This window comes from Xenopus laevis, chromosome 3L (genome assembly GCF_017654675.1).
Source record: "Xenopus laevis strain J_2021 chromosome 3L, Xenopus_laevis_v10.1, whole genome shotgun sequence".
Taxonomy (NCBI): Eukaryota; Metazoa; Chordata; class Amphibia; order Anura; family Pipidae; genus Xenopus; species Xenopus laevis.
The window spans coordinates 83,990,728-84,008,453 of record NC_054375.1 but is presented as its reverse complement, the minus strand read 5'-3'; the positions used below and the strand labels follow the sequence as shown (position 1 = coordinate 84,008,453).

The window sequence follows — 17,726 nt, the reverse complement described above, 5'->3', positions numbered from 1 at the left end:
TTTATCTGAAGTCCATGTATATGCATAAGTACAAAATAATGATTAATTTCAGAGACTGTGAAAAGCATTCAAAATGATGCTCTTACTAAGTAACTGTATATTATTTTTCATTGTGTAATTGATAAAATTCCTTAATGAGTAACAGTATTAATAAACATATACAGAGGGTAGAAATGCATAATAAATGACAAGTAAAATGTACATGCAGTATGGGTAACAAATGCAAGGATGGGGGGGAAATTAAAATTAATCAATTTTAAATGGCAACTAAACATAATAACCTGTACAGATAATACAATTAATAGTTAGAAAACTGCACACATGTAAAAACATTCAGAGCAGTTCCATTAGCACAAAAAGATGTCAGTAAAACATCTTTCCGAATAGCAGAAACACTTTTAAATCCATAAATTCATATTTAAACAAACAAGACAGTTTGCAAAGTCTTCCATTTCAGGATATGAGATGAAAAAATATTGATCTGAATAGACTTTAAGGTTATACTGTACTTGTGAAATAGCATATACAGTATCTCTAATGAAAAAGTTTATGTGATATTTACTTATGCTAGGAAATTATTGATATACAAAATTGGGTTGTCCATAAAATGATAATATGCCAGTGAATTAATGCATAAGTACTACTGCCATATATTATCCCTCTCTTCTTACCCTTCCCACTATGTTACTGTTAGGTATAGCTTGAGTTGTGTGTCTGCTTATACTTTTTTTAGTTGGCGTAATCAACAATTGTTTGATCTTATGGTGTGCTTTATTTTTTTTTGTTATAAATCTGTTCTCACTGTGATACGAACATTATAAATACAAAACATTTTTTACAAATGTAGATACTAATCATAAAGCTACTTTGGAGCCTGCTTTAAAAAAAACATATCCTAGGCATCATGTAATTTGCCTCTGTACTCTGACTCATAGCTACCAGACACCAATTTCAACTCAGACTAACACTAAAAATGTCACTAATCCCTGCGGGTAGTATTTACCAGATTAAAATAAATAATCACTGGAATCAGTTATTTGAGTTAGTTCTAATACATCTGCTAGGAAAGGGAGCCCCCTATAAGATATATTGGATCTAACTGTCACTGAAAATCTGACACCCATCTCCTGCATGGAGAGAGAATGAAGAAAAACTGATTGGGGTAGTGAACTTAAATTTGATTATTTCAGAAACTTTACATAATTTTTAATTGATTATATATAGAAAGTTTCATATTTCAGTATGATGAAGCTTATATTAAATTTTAATTTTAGCAATAGTTCCCTTTTAAGTGTAAGTTTAAAGTACAGATACACCTTTTCCATGGTAATATCCCATCTCATAGTGATGTAATAGTTTGGTACCAGCACAGGTTAGCCCAGACAGTAGGCAGAATAAAAGTCTCATGCCTATTGCATTCCTGGCCCTTTTAGGTATTGCTTTGGCCAACCTATTTACTTAAATTCTTAGAGACATACAAAAATCAATGGAAAAGACAGTGTTTGTAATTCTAGATGAGACACTGTCTAAAATTTTGGAAGATTTAAACCTATGTAAATTTCCCTGCTGCTACTTTCTGGAGCTCATTTTCAAACTAGACTAATCTATTAGCAAAAATGAAATTGAGCTATGCAATTCTAGAATACGTTTTTTTTTTTTTAGATCGGTTTATAAATAAATAAAAAACTGTATATATATATATGATGTTTTTGCGTTTTTTTTGTACTTTTATAAAACTTGTTCCAATAAAGTAAGCCATTGATATGGTTTTGATAAAATCATGCTGGTATATTTCAATCTTCATTGTGTTTACTTCAATAAATTACACTAAATCAACTATATAGAATTAATTTTAGTGATAGCAAAAGAATGTTCTTTCTTGAAAACTAAAAAAACATAATCTGGCACTGTGCTAAGTACTAGTTAACATGTTCAGCCCAGTGCAAGATGGTAGAGCAATTTCTCTAACTATTTCTGTCAAGTCTTATTGGGTCAAATATCATGTTTGGCATTTTCTCCCATGGCTTGGAGGAATAATGGGGACTTTACCTCTCTCATGTTCTTTTGCATCAGTTATTCCATAGCTGTCCAATGGGAAAATAAGAAACAAAAAGGTACAACGTTTGCTATTGGTCTCATCACCAATAGCAGCCAATATGCATGTAGCATTTAATGGTCAACTGTCTCAAACAAGTATCTCATTGGTTGCTATGGGTTTCTAGACATGGATAAACTTATGACTTTTATCACATTACCCTAAAACCAAGCAGTGCAATTAAGCCCTACACTTGTTTTCAAATAGTCTAATTCACTAACCCCTATCTGAAGTTTGCTTGTATATACAAACCGGACTAGTGTATTATACAAGCAAAATAAAAAATGTTGGCTTTGGCTATATACACTGTTTGGGAGTCTGGAATCAAAAAAATTAGCGAAAGAAGGACTTTTTGTATTTGCAAAGGGGCAGCACAGTATTTGCTGGGGCTTTAAATAAGCATATTTTTCCTCCAGTGTAAATAATCTGAGCCATCACTTATATTACAGTAGAGGGAGTATCCTGCACAGATGTAGGAACTACTTATAAATGTAATAAAAATATATATAGATTTTATAGATAGATTCCCCCAAAACAGAACACAATTACATCCTTTCTCCCATAATAATTTTTTGGAGGCACTTAATTGTAATCCCTTCCCTACTGTTTGCACCACAGTACGTAATTAAGTACTTTATTTGAAAAATATTAACAATGTCACTCCTAAATTCAGTAAATCTGTGCAAGATAGATTTATTTTACCCTCTCTAGGTATTATTTTTAATATAAACCAAAACAGAAATAAGGAGGAAACAACCCATGAAGTGAAAAGTACATAAAACATACTTATTCCTTTAAATGTAGGCCAGTGAAGTGATGAACAGCTGCGGAAGTTCAGTCTTATGACATAAAGGCGGCACTTGCGCAGAGTATTAACCACAAATTTATCTTGAATGTGATGCCTTACTGAAGAAAAGTCAATCTAGAAAAAATAAAAAGCAAAATCAAAAAGACATGAGTGTACTGTATATTGAAATTAAAAAGGATAACTCCTTATATAGTTGTTTGTATAATGAGACAAAAAAGGTACTAATAAGCAACTTTCCAATTTAAATTAATTCAAACATAATATATTTATTACATCGACAGTAAATAAAAACTTAAATAGATCGAAAATTGAATGTAAATTGCAAAAGTGCTTAGAAAAGAACAATGGTCCCTGTCTGTGTTTTAAAGGGGTGCACTGGCACCCCTGCACATCCAAAGGATTCAGCCAGCAGGAAGTGTAACAACTGATTTTCAATAAATTAACCTAAAACTACTTTTTTAAGCACATTCCTTCTATATTTAGAGATGTATAATGCACTGGCACATTCTTGTTTTTCATACAATATGTCTCCTTTATTGCATATTGTAAAGTGCTTAGCATTAGAAGGTCCCTTATTTTAAAATAATTTATCTTAAACATTATAGAAGGAAGAAACTTTTTGTATTGGCATACTATGGCTAATTCACTAATACTAAGAAAATGATTCATTAACATAATTTTTCCCATGTTGTTCGAGGTTTTTTTTTTCAACATATTTTACTATTATCTGCAACATTTCCTTCCTGTGGGAAAATACATTCTGCTCTGAAGCCTTTCCAAAGATATAATAAGAAATGTTTTTCATAATTTAAAATTAATATTTTTACAGAAGGTAAATGTTATCAAGCATTATACTTTATGAACACCATAGCAGGTGAACAGTTTTAGTAATAAAAAACTCTAATTAATTGTGAAAAATGCTTTAGTAGATTTAGTAGATTGCAGACAAACTCACACTTGAGAATAATATTGTTTGAAAAAATGAGGAAAAAACTTTCCCCAAATTGAAAAAATATTTATACTTGCAAAAACAAAAACTTTGTTTACTTAAATTCACAAGCAAAAATAATTTTGATAAATAATCCCAGTACTTCTGGATTTATGCACAAATATGGGTAAAGACTGTAGTAAATCTTTAAAAATACAAACAAAAAATTACATTACTTCTGTCAATCTCTGCATGCTGTGACTTGCCCCTCATTCCCATTAAGCTCTTAAACAAAACATCTAAGTGCATTCCATTTTAACTTGTGCAAACTTGTAACTGATTTTGTATATGGTGACTGCACCTATCGGACTAAATAAGGCCTGATGTCTGAAATTCTCGACCCTCCCTTGTGAGCTCCTTTTAAAAACTGTAATTTTAAAGGACAAGGAAGCCCAAATGCACTGGAGGGGTGCCAATATGTTAGGCACCCCCAGTGAATTCAGTCACTAGGAATGGGGAAGTTTTATCTCAGTACCATGCTGCCATTTTTACCTTGCTTTCCCAGTCTTCTCTCATCAGCACCAGCTCAGGAAGTACCAATACGTTAGGCACCTGGGAGTGCTTCCCAGCGAATAACATATTGGTGTTTCCAGTGAACTCAGGTTTTCTTGTCCTGTAAGGTGGCCATATACTGGCCAATGCTTTCCTGTATCTGACTGATTAGCCTGCCAGCCAAATGGACAAATACTATGGCAATATTCAGACACTTGTAATGCTAGGTTCTTTTTGTTATATTAATTTTGCCCAACAGCCTAAACTCTTTAATATAGTTCATCAGCAGATTACATTTTTAAAAAATGTCTGATCATGAGTTATTATTGCAGGATGATTGTTTGAAAAGGCCCCCAAACCTATAAGTCCAGATGGCCAGGTATTATGGATGAAATCCTTTCATTTCATTTATGGCCAGCCATGCCTCTACTTTTAAAGTGAAATACCCCTTTATCTTTCCTAAAAAAAAACACACCACCCACTGACATTTAGGGGCAGATTTATTAAGGGTCGAACTGAGAAATCGAATTTTCAAATTTTTTTATGATCAAAACTCTCAAATTCGAATTGTGAATTATCCAAACTTGATTCGAATTTTAATTCAAATTAGATTTTCGAGATTTATCACACTCTTTAAAAAATGGCACTTTAAAAATTCTACTATTCGCCACCTAAAACCTGCCGAGTTCATGTAGAAGTCAATGAGAGAGGTCCAGGGACCAATTTGGACATATTACTAGCCTTCCTGACATTCAAGTTTGTTTCAGAGAAAAAACTTGTATCGAGTTTATTCGAATTTGAATCGAGTTTTCGAGTCTGTAAAATTTGTGCAAGTTTTAGATGTTCGATTTTTTAAATAACCCATCAATCTAATTCTGAGTATATTTGAATTTATTAGAGTTCTACCTTTGATAAATGTGCCTCCATATGATTACTATGTGTCCATTGTTTTGTACTTAGACTGTAGGTAAATAAATGATACAATAGGAATTGTATTGTGTCAGGATATACTATACACACTTACACTGCTCCAAAGTGAACTATTCTGTGATATAATCTTCCAGGATCGGCATACTTGAGCACTTCTTGCCAGGTCTATCAAATCCACAAAACTAAAGATCTATTTGAACAGAGAACAAAGAAGTAAACTATGCCAACATATGGAATAAATGCAAGAGATGAAATAAAAGAAGAAGACAGGAAAATGTCTGCAACGTTATAATCACAGTGAAAGTTACTAGAGAACATTTTGATTATTGAAATAACTTGATTGTGAGCCTGAGAAAGAAAATACATATTTCATTCAGTAAAATTCTAAAATCAAGGCATCCCAAAGACAATAGCATACCAAGCAACTGTGCGAATTTAGGTGAAATCCCAAATTGTTAATCTCAAAAGAGCCATGCCTACCAAGAAGTTAGCAGGGGTATTGGAATTGTGTATTGGAATTGTGTCTAGGTGAAACTGGCCCCTGTATCACTTTCTATAGTTTAAAGGAGAAGGAAAAGTAAATACTACTATAGATAGAATTGTGCATCCAATGTTTCAGACAGGCAATTGGATTCATCGGAATCCTGATAAAAAAAGGCAGAATCCTAGCTGAATCCCACACTGAATCCTGGATTTGGTGCATCCCTAATTTTAAAGGGATCCTGTCATTGGAAAACATGTTTTTTTCAAAATGCATCAGTTAATAGTGCTACTCCAGCAGAATTCTGCACTGAAATCCATTTCTCAAAAGAGCAAACAGATTTTTTTATATTCAATTTTGAAATCCTTCACTCGAGCTTCATGAATCGGCCCCGTAATGTAACAGGAAGAAGTGTTGAAGCAAAAGACACAACTCTGTCTGTTAATTGGCTCATGTGACCTAAGAAGTATAGTTTATTTGGTATGTTTGTATACACAGTGATTCGTATGATCCCAGGGGGCGGCCCTTATTTTTCAAAATGGCAATTTTCTATTTATGATTACCCAATGGCACATAATACTAGAAAAGTATATTATTATGAAAATGGTTTGTTTACATGTAGCAGGGTTTTACAGTACATATGAGCTGTTTTATGCAATATCTTTTTATAGAGACCTACATTGTTTGGGGGGTATAGTTTTCCTTTAACATTTTATTAAAGACGATTCTATTGAATTTATTAACTTGAAATATCACACTAGCAAAGTATTATTAATTTTAATTAAAAACATATAAGTTGCCTGCACTCCTTCCAAGTAAAATATGCATTCTAATAAGAGACATCCATACCGAACACATATACTTCATCACATTAGAATGAATTCTCCAAAACGAACGTTATAATATAAAACAATGTGAATTTGGGCACTGCTACTCACACACAGGCCCATGCAATCTAACAAAACCTTTACTGAAATGTACACTTAACTTGGATGGACCAAATAACTGCACAATAATAATTTAAAAAACCTACTGTCTATATAATCTCAAAGAGGAGTCCAGTTGCCTCACACTGTATACAAACTTTTCACTGTGATTAACAAAAACCAAGAAATACACAATGTAATATTACATTATTCTGATCATTGCTTTAGGTAGTACTGAAAAAAAGACACAGTTTGTTGTCCGAAATTGATCCTATAATTTATATGAAATGTGGCATACTTTTTAAAAAAAAACACACCATAGTAGGCACTGTAACAAAGCTCTAACACTTCTTTCTACTACCTCAGCTGCATTGTCAAAATGCTTTTACAATAGAAAAACTAACTTAAAGGAGAACTAAACCACCCAAATTGATAAATCCCCACAGGCCCCCCTCCGCTGGCCCCCCTCCCTGCCTCCCCCCTGCTAAGTGTTACCCCAGAATCGTGTCCTGCTAATGCAGAGTGAGCACAGCGGAGCTCACGGGCGCCATTACTGAAGCGCCGGAAGATGGCAACCCTTAAGCTCAAGTAATCCTACAGGGGCACAATTTTGGGGTAACACTTAGCAGGGGGGAGGCAGGGAGGGGGCCAGTGGGGTCTTATCACCGTAGTTCTCCTTTAAAGTAAAACAAAATGAAGGACATAATGCTATAGAGGTAAATAAGCACCCAACCTTATGCCCGAAGTGGGTGATTTCACTGAGCTGCTCAGGTCATAAGATTTTCACTTGTAGGTCACAATCTACTACTTCCACATAAGTGACCTAAAGCCAATAAGGGTATATGATTTTTAAATAATGTAATGTCATTGGTATATTAACTAACTAATTTCATGCACAATTTATAAGGCAATCTTAGAGTAGAGGTAGAGCTAGTTTTTCCAAATCTGTTCCTAAATATGTGAGTTTTTTTTTTCTCTTAAATAAACATATTTTTCACATTTGGCATAAACTGTTCTTGAAGCATTTTTAAGGTATTGTACCTTGAGAACTGCCTTTAGTGGCAACTGTGAGACATCATCTTCACCTTCCTTAAGTGGAGAAGAGTTAAAATTTCCATAATCGTCCATGTCTCCTCTTTCCAAGCGCTAGGGAATATAAAAAAAAAGGGTTGAAATTTAAAGAGCTATAGCTGATGGAAATACATTTCATGAATTGTACTGTTTGATGAATAAATGCTATCATGCAAGTAAATTCATGATAGTAGATAATAGAGAGCACTCACCCACACTCGCTGTATGCCGACCTTGCCGTCTGTGCTGACACATGCACGCGTTTCCGGACGAACACGTAGACACTGAATCCTCTGAGCAACAAAATCATGGAGCACCAGGCAGCATTTGGGGTCATATAAAAAGTCCAAATTTATTGAAAAATCATAAAATCATGGAGAGCAAACCAGTAAACATAGCCCCACGCTTAATGCGTTTCGTGGCCTCACGCCACTTCTTCTGAAGAAGTGGCGTGAGGCCACGAAACGCGTTAAGCGTGGGGCTATGTTTACTGGTTTGCTCTCCATGATTTTATGGTTTTTCAATAAATTTGGACTTTTTATATGACCCCAAATGCTGCCTGGTGCTCCATGATTTTGTTGCTCAGAGGATTAAGTAAATTCATGATCTACGATCCAGTTTGTGTTGTACTTTTAATCATCACTTAAAGAGATACTGACACCAGAAATTAAACTCTTTTTTACATCTATCATAAAATTGCCTTTGAAAGCTACTTATAACTTTGCCATAAAGTATTTGCACAATGCTTTTACATTACCTGTCTGGTGCACCATGTTCCTGTATGAGGGGGCTGCCATATTTGTGCAGCAGGAGTCGGTTAGCATTAGAAACTCTAACTGACAGGCTGAGATGGGACAGTCAGGTTGGCAAAACAGTCAGGTTTAGGAACTTCAATTACTTACAAAAACAGACCTCTCATCATTCATATTTAAAAAGTAGTTTTTTAGTGTCAGAATCACATTAGGGTGATGATAGAATCAAAGTAAAAACTATGTGGAGCATAAGAATGTGTCTTTAGACAGCCTAGTAGGCATATATACAATGCTAATGCTGTGGCACCCTTGGCTGATACCCCGATCACAATGATAACCCCAGTTTATCTTCGGCCTTCTGTCTCCTCTTGGTAACTACCTTTCATGGCCTTCTACAGTGGACCACTGGCAGCACTCATGCAGCTAGCCACAAGTCTTCACCAAACACTGCACAGCAGTGCACTATATCATCCTTCCCACTCTCTGGCTCTGACACTCTGACTTTGCCAACCTGACTGTCCCACCTCAGCCTGTTAGTTACAGTTTCTAATGCTAACGGACTCCTGCTGCACAAATATGGCAGCCCCCTCATACAGGAACATGGGGGATCAGACAGGTAATGTAAAAGCATCATGCAAATACTTTATGGCAAAGTTAGAAGTAGCTTGCAAAGCCAATATTATAATAGATGTAAAAAAAGTTTAATTTCAGGTGTCAGTATCTCTTTAATCTCATTCTCACTTTTTCATGACATGCAGGGCCAGATTTATTGTCAGGGTATCCAGAGGCCAGTATCATTGACCACCTCTGCCCCCCAAGGATCGTGTGCAAGTGCATCCTTTGATCTTACATGGTGACAGGATGCACAGCGATCTCCTGCACACTTGGACCCGGGGGCCCCACAAACTTCAGATGTGGCTGGGTAGCATGCCCCTGACTATCTTCTAAAGCAGTGTGGTCCAACTGGCGGTGCGTGGGCCACATCCGGCCCAAGACCTCCCCTTGTGTGGCCCCCCACATGAAAATCTGGCTGCTGTGACTGCTTACCTTGTATAAACTTTATAAGGTATTTGTGAAAGTGAATCATACGATCCCAGGGGCGGTCCTTATTTTTTAAAATGGCAATTTTCTATTTATGATTACCCAATGGCACATACTACTAGAAAAGTATATTATTATGAAAATGGTTTATTTACATAATAATATAAATATATTTTTTATAAATTCAAGTGCCAATAAGCATTAACCACTACCTTTAAAACATCTTGAGAAGAATTGCAGATCCCTTAATTCAACAGCTGATATAAGTGTCAGGAAGTTAAACACACAACTTATCAGTTATGGTCTACTCTAATGGATCCAAACACTAAAGATATTTGTCACTAGAACATTTAAGCGCATATTTATCATACTATGTAAAATGGTTAATGGCAGAAAACTGTGTTGATTGAGGTTAGGGTTGCCACTTTTTTTCTTACCTAACACCGGCTGTTGGGTTGGGGACATGCCATGACATCACTTGGGCTGGGCTATGACATATAGGGGTGGGAAAACAGGCAGGATGGATGGAAGGGGATGAAAAATGTGAGGGGAAATGGGCATACTGGGTGGGGAAATTGGTGGGCCTATGGTTAGAAGCAGAGAGTGGCAGCAGAGAGTTAAGGGAAGGGAGCGATTTATAGGGCATTTCAATTTTACCAGTGCCGGCCCTAGCTGATTTAGTTTTACCATCTATGGCTGATCTGGTTCTAGCCAGGTGGCAACCCTAATCAAGGTGTGTGTTTTACTTTTTGCTGCCTGAACACCACATTTGACACCATCATTTTACACCACTTCAGACCTTGTGTAATCCAATGCAAAAATGCAAGTGTCAAGTAAGTTTTAGAGTAAGTGGCTCTGGTAAAAAACTTGATGAATCAACGCCATACTTTCCCATAGCATTTATAAGTGGCTGCCTACTTTTTCACAAGATTTTTACACTGCAAAATCAGTATACTGAAAATCAGTATGCAGCTTGATAAGTATGCTGTTTTTCACACAGTAATGCCTGGTGATGTGTGGTGTATGTGCTCAATGTTTTTATAAACAGTATGATAAATAGGCCTCTTAGAGAATATCATTTGATACAGTACACTTTCACCTTGCTCCCATCCTCGAGCAATGATATAGCAACAGTAATAGAAGGGAAAAGAACACCAAGCACAAAATACTGCTGCAAACTTTGATTATTAACTATACATGTTTTGCTCACACCAGCTGCTTTTCATTGGCTGAGATTATCAGTTCACCACCATTAATAATTTTGCTGGATATTATCTATGGCAAGCTTTACTCTTCTGCAACACATTTATTTCCAGCAGCTCTGTGAGCACTCCATAAACATACTGGGACAGTGAGAAAGCAAGGTATCACTGAAATCATGACAACTAAAAAAAACATATGACCAGTTTGTAGAATCTACAGGGTAATTAAAAGATACTTTCCACTCTTACAGTCACTTTAAGTGTGTATTCATATAAAAAGGAGAGGCGCAATAGATGTACTTAGCTAGAAAATGTTTATGGAAAGTTTCTCTTTTGTTTAAACTGTCCAGCAACACTAGAGTATTTTTAGACTGCAGATCTAAGATAAGAATTCCAGGTTCTCTATTTGGTGTCAGTAAATTCACAAGAGACAATGTCAACAGTACAAGGGCTTTTTAACACTTACTTCAAAATATTCCCTTTTCTTTTTGGAGTCCTGGGTTTCTGCATGCCATGCTTTCAACATTTTCTTCACAAATGCATCATTAAATACTTTCTGTATTTTATTGGCTGCCACTAGGAAAAACACAACATATTTCAAGATCAGAAGAATAATACAGAATTATTAATGCTTTGGGAGTTACGTTTTATGTATGGCTAAACATAGCACTGTCGTTTCCTACCTGCTCAGGCACAATTGGAATTTGTCAGTGCTCAGTAAGTGGTGCAAAAATCAAATATTTATAGTCCTCACTGATGCCAATGACTTGCTTTATTGTAGGTCCACTCTTCCTGTTCCTGCTTTTTTATACTGTTTCCTAACTATTTCTGAAAGATTCTTGCCCTGGCCTGACTTTTGACCACAAAACTCCATTTGTAACTAGCCATCAGATTTTTCCAGCTTTGTTGGTCTAGTCAGCCCAAGCTGCTCCCAGTGCTCCAGTCTTGTCTGATCATCAGTACCTGCTGCTTTTTCAGCCCTCCTTCCCAATGCAGAGGCCAGCAACCCTGACAATAACCTTTGAATTCATACCTACTAAGCAGTAGAAAAAATATTTTTTGTTGCCTTGAAACAAAGTATATGATTCAGTGAATGTGATTAGAATAGGTAGAAAAATATTTACTTAAAGGGAACCTGTCACATGTCTGGATAGGTGAAATTATAGTATTTTTTTTTAATAAAAAGCACACTAGCAAGCCCCCTGTCCCCCATTGAGTGAGCACTGTGTATGCATGTGCCAGCATGGTCATCTGCTCCAAAAGCTCCCTTTTGCTGTGGGGGCAAAGTCTTCACTAGGGTGTTTTTCTTAAAAAATACTTATATCTATCTGAAGAGAGGGCTCAGTTTATGTGATAAGTGCCCTTTAATTTCATAAGGCAATTTTCTGCTTGCACATCCTGGTATTTGGGACGGTATCTAGTTATATCCAGTCACATGATTCATATGTCATTGGTTTTAAAGCGTTTTTTGGCTATGCTTTAACAAATAAAACCACCACAGTAGGCAAATGTGGTGTCTCCCACGTTCATTGATATGGTATAATTTACTCAAATAAATTGTATGCTGTCTAATGTCATTCCTTAAACTGATGCACAAGTAGGAAGCACTAAGATAGAGATAAAAAATATATTTGTATTAAAAGATGTTAGCAGTTAAACAGCAACCATTTATTTTGTATTTAATTTTTCTCGTTGCCCAAGGTACATCTAGGTTTAGGACAAAAATACATTCCAGAGAATTTCCTTAGTCTAAAGCCCCATCACAACAACCAGGCTAAAACCATGCTCAGCAAAAAATTAACAACCCCTCCTTGAATTAGTTTTAGCCAAAAGTTTTTGTCTGCAATATAAATTTCTGCAATATAAAATTATGACAAAAAGCATGATCAGAATCAATACCTGTTAAAATATAACATCCCATTAACCCTTTCCCTGTAACAAAAAATCTACATAGCAACAGAAAAAAAAACTGCAACTAGGGTAAAAGCTTTAAAATATTTTCTTGATGTGTCTTCAGTTCTGTAGTGGTCATGAGGATTACAAAAATACTCAACTTCCTTTGACATTAGTCAAGTATATAAGATGATTAAAGTTGCTGTACATACAAGCAATAGTCTGTCAAAAGACAAAACTTACCCGACTGTTGTTGTTTGCGATATTTTGCCCAGTTATCCCACAACCTTACTATGGATTGTAACAATGTGTGTGTGTGATGATTTTCTGCAACCTGCAGCTTGAGATTCAGCTCCTGCTTTCTTGCTTTTCTCATGGAGCAGTATTCTATCCATGCACTGAAAATGTTAGGTAAATATTTCATTAGCTCTTTAGACAACATTGAAAGCATGAAACATAATCTTGTAATTCAACTCCATAAAAGCATATTGCTGGTGAAACCTTTTTAAGGGGTTGTTCACCGTCAGACAATTTTTCAGTTCAGTTGGTTTTAGTTCACCATAAAACATACTTTTGCAATTACGTTCTATTTGTAATTGTTTTTCTAATATTGAAGTGTAAAGTTTTATTTTTCACCATCTAAAGCAACTCTGGGAAGGGGGACGACTCTTTAACTGTTTTAAATTGCTACATTTAGTGGATACATTTGTTTTCTTTAGCCCTACTGAGCAGAATCCCTGAACTTCATTAAAAGCTGCTGATGCTACAATAGTTGCTAATATTCCACAGATGCTGCTAAGAAATGTATCATACTGTATCAAATTGTAACTGTTCAGAATGCTCCTGGAGTACTGAGCTGCCAGATTGAAACACCAAAGTCAAGAACACTTTAAACTTCAATAAAAAAACAATAAAAAAATAAAAGATGGAAAGCAACTGAAAAAAGTCTTTATTTCTGGTGAACATCTAACTACAACTCAACTGAAAAAAAGTGTTTGAAAGGTGAACAACCCCTTTAAGAAACTAGGGCTTTAGATTAAGATAACTAACCAACACCTGCAACATACAGTGTCACCTTATTTTATAAAGTAAATAGTATTTTTATGAATTCCAAGCAAACCTTCTGGGTTCTGTCTTCATTTGTACAAAGACAGTACTCTGGTTACAAAAGGCAGTGGGTTATTCTTAATTAGATGGACTAATTTGCTCATACTTTCAGCCAGGCCAACATTCAAATGGGTCTCATATCCTTGGTAGCCTCTTAGCAAAAGGTTGCGATCATGTAAAGAAAAGTCAGTTGCCTATGTAAATATATCCCTTCCAATGCTCACATAAAACAAAAGACCTAGTGCCTGTAATGTTCCTGTGCCTTCCACAATAGAGGCAACCTCCCTAAATCACTGGCAGGGATTCATGTTGCTTCTTTTTGACACTTAAAAAAAAGAAAGTGGAGGGTATTTAATATAATCTCTACTTGTATGTCAACAATTGCTTTCTATTAATGTCTTACACAAAAGGCTTTGAGGGCTCAAATATTTGTACATACCTTATATTAAAGTGGACCTGTCACCCAGACATAAAAAGCTGTTTTATAAAAGTCCTTTTCAAATTAGACATGAAATCCAAATTATTTTTTTATTAAAGCATTCATAGCTGAACTCATTTAAAAAACTCAGCTGTCAATCAAATATTGTCTGCCCCTCCTCTATGCCTTAGTCATAGAGGCTGGGCAGGAAATTACTTTCACTTTCCATTCAGCAGTTCCTAGATGTCACTGCTTTCCCCACATTCCCCCAGTTCTCTTAATCATTTCATTGTGTAACCAGTGCATGGGGATGGACATCATGTCCCTCATTCTGGTGCACAAACAATATTCAGAGATGATGCAAGGCTTGCCTTAATAACAGTGTCCACAAAATGGCTCCTGCCTGCCTGCTATCATTCCCAGACCGAAGGAAACAAGATTCAAATAATTTATACAGTGTAATTTAAGTTCATTTTGCTTGACTAACGTGATAAAATAGGATTTGGAATAATTTGTTTGGGGGACAGGTCCCCTTTAAAGAAGGAAAGCAAAATCACTAATAAACAAGTAAAGAAAATCACTAATACTTGTACAGTACTAACTAGATTTATTAAAGTACTTGGTGGTTCATCCAGCTTCACCAGCAGTATAATACTTACCCAAAATACAGCTTCTGCAAATTGTTGATATAAAATGAGTAGGCTTTCTTGAGTAATTCTGGAGACACCTACAATATATAGCATGGGAAATGCTATTTACAGTAAATCTGCAAGTCAATATGCTTGATCGCAATGTAAATTTGACCCACAAATTAAGTAAACTGCACCCTCTAGTGAAATATAGGGACATTGGAATCAGAATGTGAGGCAGTAAAAAAATCTTGGTGAATTGCATACTGTATTACAAAACTGGGGGAGGCATGCCCTAAACGGGTAACTCCCGGGACAATCGGGGGGAGTTGACAGCGCTGAAAAACTGGAAGTAGTGGACAAAAGGAAACTCAGCCCACTGCACAGCTCTGATTTTGGAAATCAGGAACAGGAAGAGGAACGTCTTAGACTGTGTATCTGGTGCAGATCAAGAGGGGACAGGGGTGGGATTGTGCAGAGGCACAAACAGGGGGTTGTTCACCTTTGAATAAACTTTTAGTATAATGTAGAGCGCCATATTCTGAGACAATCTTCAACTGGTTTTTATTTTTCATTATTATGGTTTTTAAAGTTATTTAGCTTTATATTCAGCAGCTTTCTATTTTGCAATATCAGGTCCAAATTACCCTAGCAACTTACCAGCTGCTTTCAAAGTAAAACTCCCAAACTTGGCTGCCCTTTCACCAGACACCAGTGGGATCACCTGACTATAGCTGGGAGGGGTGGGAGCTACAACATGGAGCTGGTCACTGCTCCTGTATAACTATAACAAACAAGGGAAAGTTGTGCTCACCACTATTTTTTTAAAACCATTAGGAGCCAAGTTTGGGAGTTTTACTTTGAAAGCAGCTGGTAAGTTGCGGGTAGAGCTTAGTCCCTTTGTAAAATGTATAATTAAGCAATTGAATTCTTAATGAATCAGATGAAAATTAAGCGTAGGACTGGCCAGATATGGGATGATTTTGACGTAGTTGGCCAGCTTAAATATATTGCAATATATGGACAAACAATCCCTGTGTTGTTTAAAGGGTAAGGCATTTTTTAGTAGCAGTATGCACAAAATGTCGCTGTCTTAAATATATTGATAATGGGTTGAGTGCAGAGGAATCTTGTAGTTGACTATATGTATTTTGTGGTCACACCCTCATTGCACCCCCTCCTAATGGTTTTAAAAAAATAGTGGTGAGCACAACTTTCCCTTGTTTGTTATAGTTATACAGGAGCAGTGACCAGCTCCATGTTGTAGCTCCCACCCCTCCCAGCTATAGTCAGGTGATCCCACTGGTGTCTGGTGAAAGGGCAGCCAAGTTTGGGAGTTTTACTTTGAAAGCAGCTGGTAAGTTGCGGGTAGAGCTTAGTCCCTTTGTAAAATGTATAATTAAGCAATTGAATTCTTAATGAATCAGATGAAAATTAAGCGTAGGACTGGCCAGATATGGGATGACTTTGACGTAGTTGGCCAGCTTAAATATATTGCAATATATGGACAAACAATCCCTGTGTTGTTTAAAGGGTAAGGCATTTTTTAGTAGCAGTATGCACAAAATGTCGCTGTCTTAAATATATTGATAATGGGTTGAGTGCAGAGGAATCTTGTAGTTGACTATAAGAACAGAACTCACCACATAAAAGCTCACTTTCTATTCATTCCTATGAGATTTTTAGAATCATATTTATCAAATGTGAACTCCATTGGTAAATACGATTCTAAAAATCCCATAGGAATAAATAGAATGTGAGTGAGTTTTTCTGTGGTAAGTTCTATTCTCGCATTTTGATAAATCTGCCCCTTTAAAGTGTCTCCATGGGGTATGGTTTCTGTTGTGTGCATATGGAAAGTTGTATACTTTTTGCTGTAAAATATTAAGGTGTAATTAACTGGTATCAATCAGTACCTACAGATACATGTTGGCAATTAAATGACCCTAGCACAGTATGGTGTGCATGTTTAACCCCTAGATTTAATGCAACATTTGTTTTTTTTTCTTATTATTAGATCCATTTAATGAATCTTTAATGGAACAATTTGCAGCACATATGATATGGCTTCTTACAACAATTCTTTTATTTTTCCTCTTGTTACATAAAAATAAACTTTTTGGAGGTTATTAAAATCCAAAGACAGAAAATATTTTGCGGGTTTGCTTATAGTGTTCTCTCAGTCCATAACTGCATTGTTATTCATGAATAAATCAGTTCAGACCTAGAAATGGGGGGGGGAGAGGAAATAGGAGCACAGGGACAGGAGAGAGAGAGGGTTGCAACCTGTCCATTCTTGACCCAGACAGCCCAGGTTTCAGGAAGGCTGTACGGGGCTGCCTGCCCGGAAGTATTCCATAAGATTCACATGGCGATTGGCCAATCGCCAAGTCATAGTTCTGCCCATGACCCACCCATGCAACATTAGTGCCCCGCCCATAATGTCACTGCGCCATCCCACCCACCCCCGGAGTTTCCAGCGAGGAAAGGTGGCAACTCTAAAATAGGGGCACATAGGGGAGAGAGAGAGAGAGAGAGAGAGAGAGAGATATAGAGAGAGAGAGAGAGAGAGAGAGAGAGAGAGAGAGAGAGAGAGAGAGAGAGAGAGAGAGAGAGAGAGAGAGAGAGAGGAAATAGAGGCACAGGGACATGAGAGAGAAGGTGGAAATAGGGGCACACAGTGAGAGGAGAGAGAGGGAGAAAGTGGGTGCACACAGGGCACCAGACAGAAAGGAGAGTGAACAGCGCCACCTGGGTTGGGGCAGGCCGGGCTAATCCAGGTTGAGGGCAGGCTCAGTCGATTGGGTTCGGAGGCAGGCTATGGAGATTGAGTTGGGCTGGGTCTATCAGATTTGGGGGCAGGCTGGGCAGCTTTATGTGCTGGAGGAATTCT

The 17,726-nt window shown here is 36.6% G+C and overlaps 1 protein-coding gene across 1 annotated transcript in view; it reads right to left on the bottom strand.

Annotated features, from left to right (window-relative positions):
* fbxl13.L (F-box and leucine-rich repeat protein 13 L homeolog) overlaps window positions 1-17,726 on the bottom strand; it is a 75,131-nt gene that overhangs the window by 49,600 nt on the left and 7,805 nt on the right. The window contains exons 4-9 of the mRNA XM_018252677.2: window positions 14,864-14,931; window positions 12,923-13,077; window positions 11,253-11,362; window positions 7,762-7,866; window positions 5,408-5,503; window positions 2,882-3,017 (exon numbers count right to left, since the gene is read on the bottom strand). Of these exons, the coding sequence (XP_018108166.1) occupies window positions 2,882-3,017; window positions 5,408-5,503; window positions 7,762-7,866; window positions 11,253-11,362; window positions 12,923-13,077; window positions 14,864-14,931 (670 nt within the window). The remainder of the gene's footprint in view (window positions 1-2,881; window positions 3,018-5,407; window positions 5,504-7,761; window positions 7,867-11,252; window positions 11,363-12,922; window positions 13,078-14,863; window positions 14,932-17,726) is intronic.